This window comes from Diachasmimorpha longicaudata, chromosome 7 (assembly GCF_034640455.1).
Source record: "Diachasmimorpha longicaudata isolate KC_UGA_2023 chromosome 7, iyDiaLong2, whole genome shotgun sequence".
Lineage (NCBI taxonomy): Eukaryota > Metazoa > Arthropoda > Insecta > Hymenoptera > Braconidae > Diachasmimorpha > Diachasmimorpha longicaudata.
In genome coordinates this window covers 5,530,828-5,544,534 of record NC_087231.1, presented here as the reverse complement: position 1 = coordinate 5,544,534, position 13,707 = coordinate 5,530,828, and the positions used below count along the sequence as shown (strand labels likewise).

The window sequence follows — 13,707 nt, the reverse complement described above, 5'->3', positions numbered from 1 at the left end:
AATTTCGGGTTGATGTGTCGATTAATCATCCAATTATTGTATTTTCTTGATATTGAAAGGCTGTGAACCAAGCCCATTCATCTCACAGAATTCCCGAACCTCAACAACTGATGGATACGTCTGAGTCATCCGTCAAACAAGAGGAAGATGGCAATGGATCCGACGATGAACAACAAATGGTGATATGTGAGGATCCGCAGCCAGATAGTGAAGTTAAAGTCAAGGATAAGCCGTCAGAGAGTGATAATGATGGACAGGACAAAGAGGGAGATGAGAAGAACTTTGGAGGGCGGTTTTCACCCGTCGACGGTGGGAAAAGGGACGTCCAGGGAGTTAAAACTGAGGTTACATGTCGACCCAAGCCAATTAAAGGTAAAGAAAGTTGGAAACAATTGTCATAAAAGAGTCCAGCAAATATTTCACCGCTGAGAAGAAACTTTTACAAAGCTCCAGAGATTAGTTTTTTTGTTTTTTATCTTTCCTTCCGAACGGAAACGTTATTTTCATTTTTATTTTTTTAAACTATTACTGCATGTAAAAGAAATTATCCACTGTGTCTACAGCCTCGCTCCCGTCGACAGGTATCGAAACAACTACCAAGTATCATCATGCATCCATTGATAAGGGCGGCACTGTCTCAGTGCTCTCTACTTATCCTTATCACAGTCCCGTTAATCCTACTGGTGTTTCGGGTTTTCAACCAAAGGGTGGTGCATTCATAACTATGCCGATATCACCTAAAGTCGTTAAACCAGAGCCAGTTAAGGGAGATCAGCAATATAGCACACAGTATTGTGTTAATAATCTTGTTGCTAATATTCACACTGAAAATGGGAGGAATGTACCAAAATTTACGGCTGCATCTGTTTTACATTCGGTGAGTAAGATAATAAATTTTCATTAAAGGGATTCAAGTATTATGCCTATTTTTTCTTAAGAAAATTATGTGAAAGTTTTCGAGCATGTCATAAAGCAGTGAGTGATGAAATGTGAAGACGTTCGATTTATCTATATTGTTAAAAAGGAAATAGAGACTGTAAAGAGGGATTTTCGGACGAAGCATCAGGTAATTTTTTGCAAAATTTGTGTCGCCTGTTAAAAAAAAGTTCTTTCAATGAAGTCCCTACATTGACGATTTTTCAATTCTATCGGCGACGTTTGATCACACACTGGCGAGTTGTAATCGTAATTAGAATAACAAAGAGAGATGCCAGAAAAAAATGGTAATAATACTAACAGATTGGAACGAAACCGATGATGGCACTGTTGAAGCAGCAACCAATGCAATCTTCAACTGTCCATCGTACCCAACCATCGACCGTTCCTTTTCAACCCCCGATCACTCTTACACTACTCGATAATGATTTGGTGGCCGTTTCTAAACAACAGCAGGGCTCACAGTATCTTGGAACGACCGCACAACACCAGAGGATGTTTATACCTGGATTTCATATACCTATTTCTGGTAAGTTTGGCTTTCGAGAGAACCGCCAGTATATTATTTCTCAGCGAGATGGGGATATTCAGTTGCGATTAAGGGATATAAGTTCTATGGCTAGTTGGTAAACTGATAGTAGTGCTTTCTTTTCAAAAATTTTTTCGGATCAAGTCACTTTCGAACGGTTTGTGGGAATAATCTGGAAGAAAAATTGTTCATTTAGAGGACGAGTTGCCTCCAGAGTAAGATATATTTTGTTAGTCAATATTTAGTTTAGTATTTTCTGTTAAACATAACTTTTGATCTTTTCGCGCCACGTGCACCATTATAATTTTCTATATGTATACTGTTGATATGTACATATGTATTATGTGCCTAGTCTTCCTTTGTTCACAAATCAATCGATGGGTTTGATTTTTTTGTTTCTCAAATGTAGGTAGTGGAGCGCTCTATCTATCGCTATTGATTACAATTAAATTAATTTCTTCTTCTTCCCAAAACGGATTTTTGAATCATATATGAGACAATGTGCGATAAATTAACAAATGTCATTATATTACTTCTCCAATTTTTTTTCTTGATCTCTAATGAATTGGGCAGATGGTAATTATGATTTTTCAATTGCAGAAACTGGGAATCGTAATATAACGATTCAGAACCTGGTTCCTGGCAACAAGGTTGATACACCAAGTGTTATTGTTACGAAATCTTACTCTGTAACAACATCCTGTCCAAGTACTCCGAGTTATCGAGGAATCGGTCATTCTATCGCTAGGCTTGCTGAATCGGAGAAAAAAGAAAATCCTGTAGTCACGAATCATGCCCATTTTTATGGTAAATTGATTACTAAAATGCACGCGAAAAATTGGTATATAACCAAACTCATAGGGTTCAGTTGTGATAATCAATTATCAATGCCTAAATTGCAGAGCAAGAGCGGAAGGATGGAGTCGGTAATCTGCTACCTACAACAATGGACAAAGGCAAGCAGCCATCGACTCCCCATACACCCCATACGCCTCACAGTACTAATCAGAATAGTGACAACTCATCGGGTTTCACGGTTGAAGATTCCACCCTTAGGAATATTGATGCTGGCCAGAACAAAGGGCCATTTATGCTGGCGCCGACCCCCGCTCAACTTGGTCGAGCACCACTCCAAAGAAGACAGTCACTGGGTAAGAAAAATTTCTCAATTTTTGTTAGAATGTTAGAATTTTTATCCCTTTATTTACAAAAGTCAAGGATTCCTTGGATTTCCTCGAAAATTGCACTGAAGACATTTCTTCAATTATTTCAAAAATTTGAGGCAGCTTCGGAATATGTGTAGAACCTGTCAATTGATATAGGAAAACAAAATCACGACTACAAAATGCAGTAGACTAACTGCATGTGGTCATCACGCTATATTCATGAGTCCTTCCGTTCTCGATTTTTGTCAGCATATCCTCCTACATCGAATGCAGGAGACCAAGGGAATTCTCAACATTTTGATACCCGACCATCAACAAATCCACCAATTGTTGAGCAACAGCAACAACCTCAGCAACAGCAACAACAGTCACAACAGCAACCACAACAATCACAACAACAGCAACAGCCACAGGTTAAACTTGCTGAGCCTCAAGCACTGCCCTCCCCCATGACTAAAAAAGGATCTTTCTTCAAGAAAAACGTTGAAGATGGAATGGACAGGGTACTTGAGCAAGTGAATTTCGAAGAAAAATTCTCATCATTACCAGAATTTAAACCAGAGGATATTCAGAGCCCAAGTGCAATAAGTATGAATACACCAGTGGGCTCTTCGGTTCATACTCCAGGCACTGCTGGACTTCATCCCCCTAATCTTTCATCGTCGCTTCAGGGGTATAAAAAGAAAAGTGGTCAGGGACCTCATAGATCTCTGCGTAAGTATAATAATCTTAAAATTATGGGAAATTTTTCTAGAGTATTTTACTATTGAAGTCGTAGACTTCATAGACAATAACTAATTACTCTTACTTTTTGCTGTCTTAAGTTAATGAGGAAGACGGAGAATCCGATGTTTCCGCAACGCCAAAAACGGCGGCCAGTGTGAAACTGACTGGAAACACATTCTTCGGTCCAGACTTCAACGTCGATGCATTCAGAATAAATCCTGATCTTGGTGGTGATGTTGAGGCTAGTTCGCCGAGAACACCAAAGACTCCAGGTGGGGGCGGTGGTGGAGTAGGGACAGGCAGGAATGATAATGAACGGGGACCTCGAAAAGTTCTTGAGCAACGTAGACAATTAGTTATGCAGTTATTCCAAGATCATGGATATTTCCCGTCTACGCAGGCCACATCAACATTTCAAGCTAAACATTCTGATATATTTCCAAATAAGACGAGTTTACAATTGAAAATTAGAGAAGTCAGACAGAAATTGAAGGCCAATTGTGCAACGCCAATGAGTGCTAGCAATTTAGTTAGTCCTTTGCCTGTCTCGGAGCCATCACCTAGTGTTGCTGGTAAGCTTTTCAATTTATTTTATGTAGTAGGACTGCTAAAAATGCAGCCACTAATAAATTTCCCCTTCATTTCATCTCGTAAATTTCCTCCTTAATTTGAAACGAAGATTTGAACCTGTTCTCCACCTCTTCTGAATCTGACACTTCTTCAGCAAATACGAATCAAGTCTGACTGATTTTGTACATCTTATGAAGATCGACTATTTTTTATTATTCCAGGACCCTTGACAGCTCCTCCAACGTCGATGGGAGCTCCACTGTCACTGCCTGTGAGCAGTAGTGGTAGCTAGCGCCCATGTGCCAACTGTGATACATTGAATCCCCTTACTCCACAACACGAGTACATCATAATCCTTTGATGACAAAATGGTGTTTATTCGGTAAAGAAAAAATTTGTCAAGCTGAGGATAAGCGAAGATTAATTATGGTTAATGTACAGTTCTTTCCCTCCTCCAGAACACGTTATGTTTCCTTTGATTTGATTCGTGGAATGCCAGTGCAATTTGAACATGTCAAGAGTGAAAGGTTGTAATTGGAATAAAATAGGCATAGGTAGGCAATAACAAGTCGAGGAGTATTGTTTAAAGGCGTGTTAATATACGGCCATCAGTTGAATAATGAATTATTATCTGTACATAAGATAATAGTGTTCGGTATTGTTCGGAAAAAATAGGAAAGAGGAGAAGGAGAATGCAAAGATAAAAATTAATGTGTTCAGAAAAATTGTGTTCTAAGGTACATGTTGAACAAATCGAGGGAACTATTTCGGGGCTTTGCAAAACAATTCAGCTTTATGAAGAAATATTCACTTACAATGAATGAAATTAATCGATATTGATATTCAAGAATATATTTTTTCAAAATCAGGTAAAGTAAGAGAAAAGTCAAAAGATGTAAACTACATGAAAACCATTTGTGAAAATTAATCAATATTTTTGTTTCAATGAACTTTTGGCATGTGAACTGATATCCGTAGATTAACTCGCTAGGGGCGAATTTATATAGAAGGCCTATGCTATTGTTGAATATTGTTGAAAAATGTGCTAAAAATAATACAAATCAGTATAATGGTTGGATTGTCGTGCAGACGTAAAGATAGACAAGTGCGTAATCATTCAGAGAGTATAACATTGATTAACGAGGAAAAGAAAAATATAAAGAAAAAATCAGAGTTTATATACACTAGTTATACTCTAAATATATATATATATATATTATATATATACACTACATAAGTAACATATATTAACGAGTACATTGCACAAAATGTCTACGTTGAAAAGAATCATCGCAAAACAAAATACCCTAGATATGGTTGTGTTTGTTTTTCATTGTAAATAACTGGTAAAGAGTTGATAGAGTGATTATAATTCCAGATATTTTGAGGGATAACAAAGGACTGCTGATTTTTCAAATTTGTTAATGAATTTCCTGGTAAAAATATCGATAATTAAGTGAAGGAAATTTATTTCTCGATTTGCACCATTAGCGGTTTTCTGTTACTCGTTAAAAAGGAGAGAGAAGAAAATATGAGTTACACTGGTATCTTGAGCCTCAATGAAGTTTTTAAAAGGGTTCGAGGCACCTTTTTCCGATGCATAGAATATTTCTAGATTAACAGGCATATAGATAAAACAGAAAGAAAATTTTTAAAGTACATAAGGAGTGCCATCCTGCGGCTAAAAAAACGATATGAAATCAGAGAAGGCAGGCGATTATTTTCTTGTTAGTAACTATCAATTTTGGTAAAAAAAAATGAGAATAATATGTAGATGAAGTGTAACATGTTTCCGATATTTCCGAAAGTACTTATCGACTGTTTTTAGAAGTCTGCCAAGGGTCAATGCATCTTACGGTTGTTTTATGGCTCTCTTATTATCATTAATATCTTTTCCTTTCACTTGGCCAATGTATGGATAAGTTTTTTATATTACCCTTGCAATTTTAAGTGTGTCCCTCCCGGTTTTTCTTTTTTTTGGCCATGACAACGGATTTTACATTAACTTGTTTACTACTTTATCATTATTATGAAAGGAAAAGTATGAATTTTGTTGCTGAGTTTTAAGATCTCGTGTTTTATCACTAGGCAGGAGGATTTCCGGCAGTTTATACGTCTTTAAAAAAATATGATTTTACACAATTCAAATTTACAATAGTTTTTTTAATTGCGTTTTAACAAAACGATTATTGTCAGTGGAATTTTGAGAACTGGTTAATTTTTCTCCAATCATGTTTTGTATTATTCAGTTTTCTCCTCAGCTGTTGATGATATGTTGATAATTCAATGTATTCCAACGTCATTTCCGAATCATTTTCGGCTTTTTATACCTATTACTACGTCGTCTACATTGTAAAGAACGCGATGCTGTCTTCAGCGTAACGCAGCACGTCGTGTGAGTCATAGGTATACGAGAGTTAATGGAGAATGTTATTTTACAATATTAAAATTATCGTTGATTTTTTTTTCTTTTAAGAATGCGTATTTTTCTCACAAAGCTGCCTGAGAAAAAAAACTGCATTGTACCTTGGCAGAGATTTGTTGAATTTGGCTGTAATGTAGATCATATATTAAAATTAGTAGCAGTGATGTTCACTGAGATAGGTAATCCTTCGAAGTGAATTTTCAAGTATCTCGAGATAAGGCACGAATATTTTTTCCTTCTTTTCAAGTAAGCAAATGGCGAAGAAAGAGAGTGAGTGAATGCGTGAGTGGTGAAAAAGAAGTGGTGTTTATCCGACATATTTTGTAAATAGGAAAAAATATAATAAAACTCACTAAACACGTTAGAAAAAACAAATATATGGAATAAATGAAAGCCTAGGGTAGGGAAAAAAATCATAACAAAAATCTATATATGTACATATATATAAATATATATTGAATGAGTATTATCAACTTCTATGATAATATGTACATATATACATACATATATATGTATATATTTACATTATACATTTATCATCGTACTTTGCAGAAAAATGGTGTTAAAAAGGATTGACTGGAGAGACCGAAGATAAAGCAGCATTAGAGATAAATGAGGAAGAAGTACATATATAGTTATAATTCGATGGGCCTTTATAAATGTTAAACTTTTCCGCACTCAGAAATGCTCTCCCTCCCACGCAGTTCTTGAAACTAAGAGCAATCTTTCATTTTTATTATTTCCTTTTCCTAATTTCTTTCAAAGATACAGTTTTGACACTTTATGTTACGCGCATATGTCATCAGTGATACGTTCCCCTGATCATTCATTCAACGTATGTAATTTTTCAGGACAAAGATTGATGAAAAAAATATGGACAGTGCGTGAAAATTATAACCGCAATATGAGAAATGCTTCCGTGTGAAATAATCAAATCACTTTCACGTAAACGTGCTTCCTGTAAATATCTAATCCGAAATCACATTTTAGCTATCACAATCTAGTTGATACATTCCTGGATGAATTTAAATTACTACAATAAATCTTCCAAAGAGTATTTATCACTGTGAAAATGTTATTTCACTCAAAGTATTTCTCATCATTGAGTCTCGTTCATAGAATTTTTAATGCCACAATTATTTTGTACTTGTCTAGAAACTTGTCGAAGATATTTTCCAGATATATAAGTTTTTTGAAAATTCTTTGATTTATGGAAAACTCTTTTTCATTATTCTTCTCTACTGTATTTTAATTGAGGTGTTCTCTGCTGATGAAAGATGAGAAAAAGATGAGATGCTTTTTATGGTAATTTAGGAGCCATACCCAAGAGTAACTGTGATCTACGAATGCAGAAATAATATTCTACGGCGGCTATATTCATCTGGTGAATTTCTTCACCCATTTAACTGTTATTTTGTGTAATATTTCTAATAATCGAAAAAGAAATGATTACGAAAAAAGCCACAAATTGAAAAAGAAGAGCTACGATTATTTAAGAGACAGATACTTCCCTCATGTGTTGGCCCTTTCCCCCAGTTCCCTCGTTCTGAGTCTTGATACATTTTTTATAATTATTTCCATTATTGTTTTACTCTGTACCCGATTGCTCCCTTCCCTCTATTATTAACAACTTTCTTCGAGTACCTCCCGTTCGATTTCTAAAATTTTTAAAAATTGTTATGTAGCTTGTATTAATCAAGAAATGGTGTTACTAGTGAAAAAAAAAATATGAAAGCACATAAAGATAATCCTTACAAAATTGAAGAAAAAAAATATGCTAAGAACGCGATAAAGGGTCTATATGTATTCAAAGCGGTAAACTCCCTGTATATAAATCCATGTAAATTAATGAATAAGGGAACGAAAGGATGAATAATTTAGTAAATTGTATTCATAATGAAAGAGCGATATATAACGTATATGTAAATTGAACATTTCTTGAGGCAACGTAATTAATAAGAGTAGGGCTCATCTGCAATCTGATAACAATTCGTTGAATCAAATTGTCTGTTCTATTTCACTTCGGGCTCCTCAAAACTAAACAAGGAAGATAAAGCTTCCAAATACCTTTGTTAATCTGAGGCTGCTTAACATTCCAAGCGCAATTTCATTGAAAGGGAGAGTTAGTCAATTGAATGGTTGGACCATTAGGTAACTTGTGATCTCCTGAGGTCCTACAAAAAGCTCTCTACACAAGTGCATTCATCTTGTTTGAGTTGAGAATTAAAATGGATTTACCACGGTTCGCTCCTTCACAACTGAAAATTTTGTTCATCATTGAAGATAATATTGCAGAAGAGCTAATTTAATTGGGCATTTCTGCAAAGCTCATGGACTTTGGAACAGGTAATCTGCAGCAATTTGATTGATAAGATTTTTGCACAGGTGCCCTTGCACGAGTACCAGTTCATCGGACCAAAATGAATGAAATTAACCGATTAGAATATACTTCAGGATTACGGAGAACAAAAAAATAAACAAAGTTCAGTCGTGTACTTAATATCTTAGGCATTTTTTATGGTAAGAACACAATACAAAGATCTTTTTCTTTTGCCATTGCTCATTCGAATAGGCAATCTCTCCCAATTCTTTGTCGAATACACAATAAATGGAAAAATAAACAAAACTAGAATATACCTAGGATAGAAAAAGAATGGGAACCGCCTTGGTATTTCTCTCCTTTAGTTAGTCGAATGGGGGGACTAAAGAAGGAAAAATTTCATATGGTGGTCATCACTTCTAATATGTTGTTATCGCCTTACTAAAGTGACGAGTCATTGTATCATTGCAATAATTGGAATTCGATTGATAAAAAAAGTAAATCTCTTGGAATGAAAAACAAGTTTTTGGCAAATTCATATTTTTCAACAAAAAAACAAAAAAAAACTAAAAAAAGTGTTCAAAAGAAAAAGAAAATGTACTTTCTAGTAATTCATATAGTGGAAGAAAATTGTTCTCGGGGAAAACATTGTATTAAGGGCCTCTGTATACTAGTGTCACATCTCTGTAAAATAACTATGAAACGATGTACATAAAAAAATCTTATCATGTTAGGGCATCACACGAATTATTATCATTGATAAAGATCACATACAAAGAGGGATGGACCTAAGGAATACTGAAGAGACGGAATGTAATACCTAAATGTATGTATATCAAAGAAGTATATATATTATATACCAATGTCTAATACATAGAATTTCCGAACAAGTGTTGAATAAACAGAGACAAATGTCAAAATTGGGATCGAAAGAAGAAATGTAATATGTGTTGACAATCGCTCATGTTTTAGGCTCCAGAGCGGTCGTACGGGAATCGATAAATGCCTTGAGGGTTTGTGGAAAGAAATACCATTCAATTTTGGTCTTGTATGGTTAATTTGAGAATGACAGAAACACATTCACTTTTAGAAAAATAGAAATCATAGTTATAATGGCTACTTCTGCGGTTGCAGAACGTGCACTGAGGGAAACACAGTTTTTTGAGAAGTGCGTCTTTTTTTTATAAAAAAAAGCGGTGAAACTTAAAAGTTTTCAAGCGTAAATATGTCACACTAAGAAATTAAACTTGCTCTAAAGAATTCTATTGTTTTCGGAATATATATATGTGTCGTTTTCTTACGGTGATATATTCTGCGCTTGATAATTTGTAATCCATTATTTTCTTGATACAAGTAAGGACGTACTTCTCAAATAACGTCTGTCGTCTCAGTGAGAACAAAGGAGATTTTGAAAGTTTGTTGCTTGGAGGATTTTGTGAATATTATCCAAGTGTACACTGAGAACGGCATGAGATATATTTGCACGCCCAAATAATTTTTCTTTTTGTCAGCATTTGAACAACGAGTTGTGCCCACTGATAAATAATCCTTCTCGTTCGATATTAAAAAATATTGAATTTTCAGGGATTGATGAAATCCAAGGGCTGGTGATTTTTATGCAGCCAGCCCTTTTGTACACTTCAACAAGGCGGTATTGCATTAAATGGAAAAAAATATCTTGTGAAACAGATTATTATGAAGTTTATTGTATAACTGTTTTATTAAGATGAACAATAGAATTGTGAATTACTACTCGGTATATTATAACAATAGAAGCAATGATGAATATACTATAAATATTAAAATATCCAAATTGCACGTTGGTCAATAATACTCACGTAAAGGAGGGAAAAAATAAAAGTAAAAGAGCTTGAGAATATTTTTTCAATGCCAATCAAGAGTAATTGATTTCATGTAAAGATATTGATGTAATAAATTCAATGCACAATTACATGAAATTTGAGTGTAAATTTAATGCTTATCAATAATTATTATAACGCATAATTTGCTGATGGAAATTGCAAACTTAAAATGTAATTTATAATTTATGAAATTCGTTGCTTCATATTTACAGTCTTAAATTTCAAGATTTTTTTCGTGTGTGCTCTCGTTTTACACACAGTGACGGTGTCATTTATTTCGCTGGATTTTTCCCATTTCATCAGGTGTAAAACGAAGAACTGTTCCTATGGCGTTCAACATGTGGCGACGGCTCGAACTGTCGTTGTTGGTTAAAAAATTAACGATTACGTTTTTCAGGTACTCGAGATTAGCACCTTCTCGGGATTTGTACGCTTCGAGTCTGTTATCAGTCACAAAAAGAAGAAGAGAAATTATTGATAATTAAATCAGTAGCGACGGCAAAAAACGAGATAAGGCACTTTTGAATATTGATTAGTTTTTTATGAGTATCTCGAAACGAATTCAATGAAATTGTGTGTGATATATCAATGGAACCATTAATTTATGACTGAATCATTGTTACCTAGTAATTTTACTTTCCAAAGTTTTCATTTCCTCTGCATGTCTCTGAGTTGTCGCCATAAAATCTCTCTGGTTCTCCCGAAGTGCAGCCTCCAATTCGCTGTTTTGCTTTCTCAATCCGGACACTTGGATATCCCTCCTGGCCAATTCTTGCGCATAATGAAGCATAGGTGGGCTATCGACAGTCAAAAGTGATGTAACAAAATCAACATTCGACTCTATCAGTTTTTTATCGTCGCCTCCTTCGGGATTCCCAGACAGACCCTCGTGCTTCGTTAAAATAGCTCGAAATGAGGACTTCAGTGTCGTAATTTCCTGGTCTTTCTCCTCGAGAAGGGCCAACGATCTCTCCCTCTGTCGAAGTATTTGATGCTCAAGGGCTCCCACTTTTGACCGAAACTCAGTTTCCTTCTGAGATAATATCCTCTCAAACCTAATTCTCTCCTCCTGGATCTGCTGATTCTGCTGTTCCAATTTTAAATTAATTTCACTTTCTTTATTGCTCGCTTCCTTATTCAACATCCGAATTCGCTCCTCCAGATTTTTACTGTAAGTCCTTGCCAGATGGAGCTCTGTACTCTTATCAGCTCTTTTATTTTCACTTTCTAAATCATTCACAGATTCTAATTTAGCTGACATCTGTTGTTTGTAGTTCTCAAATTCGTGCTCCAGAATTTCGTATTGTTCCTTGTAATCGCAGTCTTTGGATATGTTGCGCAAATTCATGTTCTGCAGAAAGTCATCAACACTGAATTTGTTATCCTTCTCGTTGCAGACGTCCAACAATTTACTGTACAATTCTTTGATTCTACTTGAAATAATTTCAGGAGTCTCATCAACATTTCTGCTGGAATAATCCTTAACTTTATTCATCTGCAATTCCGACAGTTGATCCTTCAGTTTCTGAATAGCAAATTGATCCTGTTGTCTCATTCTGTCGTATCCTCCCACGGTCTCTGATAATTCAGCGAGTCTCGACTCCAAACCTACGACTCTTGATTCATGCGCCATTTCGAGAATTTTTGCTTTCTGCTCAGCTGCAGCTGCTCGTTTTCGCTCTTCGTGAATTGCCATTCGGTGTTGTTTCTTGAGAGCTGCCATCTCAGATTGCAGGGACACCAGAACTGGAGGAGTTTCCTTGACAGCTGCCTCTGCCTCTTTCAGTTTGTTATTAGCAATTTCCAGTTCTGCTTCTAGAATTTTATGCTGAGTTTTATTTCCCACGTGATTTCTCAATTCTTTTATTTGCTGCTCGAAAGTTTCCTTGGAGCGACGCTCATCCGTGATGACACGTTGAAGCTCCTTCATCATCGCCGAATTGTCTGCCTGCTCTTTTTCCCGTTCATGACGCTCCATTATTAATTTATACTTCAGATGCTCAATTTCGGAGTGGGTATTGTGCTGAGCTCGTCGTAATTTTTCTTTCAAGTCCTTGATTAATTTATCACACTAAAACAGACGGCAATTAGTCAAGTGAGGTCCTTTGGAAATGATAAATTCACTGTTAATGAGCCGCTGAAAACAGTTCAATAAAAAATTATTATTTATGAGCACATTACCTCTTCACGTTCGCTACGCAGTGTCTTCCTATCACTCTGGAAATTGGCTTCCATTCTCGATTTTTCAGCTGACAACGTTGCCAATGAATTCATCAATATACCTAATTGATTTTTCAACTCGTCTACACTCTCTCCTCTTCTCACAGGCCCACTGTCTTTCGCTTCGGTGTTGTTAGTATTAACTTCCCTTGTTTTTGAATTCATCGTGATTCCTAGGAAAATAATAAAAATCTCTTGCTTGAATTCTCCCGCGAGAATGATACGTGGCTATCAGTGACGAATGCTAGCAAGCTTGCATGCAGCTGTCAATGTTCTGACTTTTACCTTGATAGTTATTGAAGGGTTGTTTGTCCTTATATCTCTCCGTCGAGTCTCCTTTCATTATTTTATCCATAGTCCCCTGGACTTTTCACGTCACACAACAGTAATGAAATTATTTTTGAAGTCATATAGCTGCTCCAAGCGCTCGCGCATTGAGGTTATGTCTCATCGTTTGCGATGACATACTGACTTACACTTCACTTTAAATTTCTTTTTAGCTTCACATTTTTCCGGTAACCCAAAACACGGCAGTGAAATGAAGAAATGGATAAAACAAAAATTATTATCCTTATTTTTTTTACTTTATCACTCGTAATGAAGCTAAATATCTCCGAGTGGAAATTCTCGGGGATTTATCGGCGTGCGCAGATCGTGAGAATCACTACGCGCAGATGGAAGGCGAGTGGTTTTGACAATTGACATCTAATGAATACTTTCCTTGGAGACATTTATGTTGAATGAAGGATCATTTGAAGATTCAAATTTAACTGGATTGTTTATGAAAGACCTAAGTTTGACTAAAAGCCGCGATTTTTCAAATATTTGTATAGTTTTATTTGTTTCGTTACGAATATCTAGAAAACACTTTTCGCACGAATATCGAATAAGTTTTTTTGACAATGTGTTAAAGAGGACTGCAAAGAATTACTTTCTCGCACAGCATGACACAT

The 13,707-nt window shown here is 35.7% G+C and overlaps 2 protein-coding genes across 13 annotated transcripts in view; one reads left to right on the top strand and one right to left on the bottom strand.

The window, feature by feature from the left end:
- Cic (capicua) overlaps positions 1-7,553 on the top strand; it is a 46,645-nt gene extending 39,092 nt beyond the window's left edge. For 10 of the 12 annotated variants that reach the window (XM_064124392.1, XM_064124395.1, XM_064124401.1 and 7 more), the window contains 8 exons: positions 60-372; positions 564-877; positions 1,240-1,465; positions 2,066-2,272; positions 2,368-2,616; positions 2,881-3,345; positions 3,456-3,929; positions 4,149-7,553. In XM_064124392.1, coding sequence (XP_063980462.1) covers positions 60-372; positions 564-877; positions 1,240-1,465; positions 2,066-2,272; positions 2,368-2,616; positions 2,881-3,345; positions 3,456-3,929; positions 4,149-4,219 — 2,319 coding nt within the window. In that variant the 3' untranslated portion in view covers positions 4,220-7,553. The remainder of the gene's footprint in view (positions 1-59; positions 373-563; positions 878-1,239; positions 1,466-2,065; positions 2,273-2,367; positions 2,617-2,880; positions 3,346-3,455; positions 3,930-4,148) is intronic. The other 2 variants (XM_064124399.1, XM_064124402.1) reach the window with 2 other exon arrangements.
- Positions 7,554-10,234: 2,681 nt separating this feature from the next.
- On the bottom strand, positions 10,235-13,435 carry LOC135164246 (GRIP and coiled-coil domain-containing protein 1). The gene is made up of 4 exons (XM_064124414.1): positions 13,040-13,435; positions 12,716-12,927; positions 11,158-12,605; positions 10,235-10,974 (listed from the first exon to the last, which is right to left on the bottom strand). The coding sequence occupies exons 1-4, from the start codon at positions 13,107-13,109 to the stop codon at positions 10,803-10,805; spliced, it is 1,902 nt and encodes a 633-aa protein (XP_063980484.1). The 5' UTR covers positions 13,110-13,435; the 3' UTR covers positions 10,235-10,802.
- Positions 13,436-13,707: the final 272 nt, after the last annotated feature.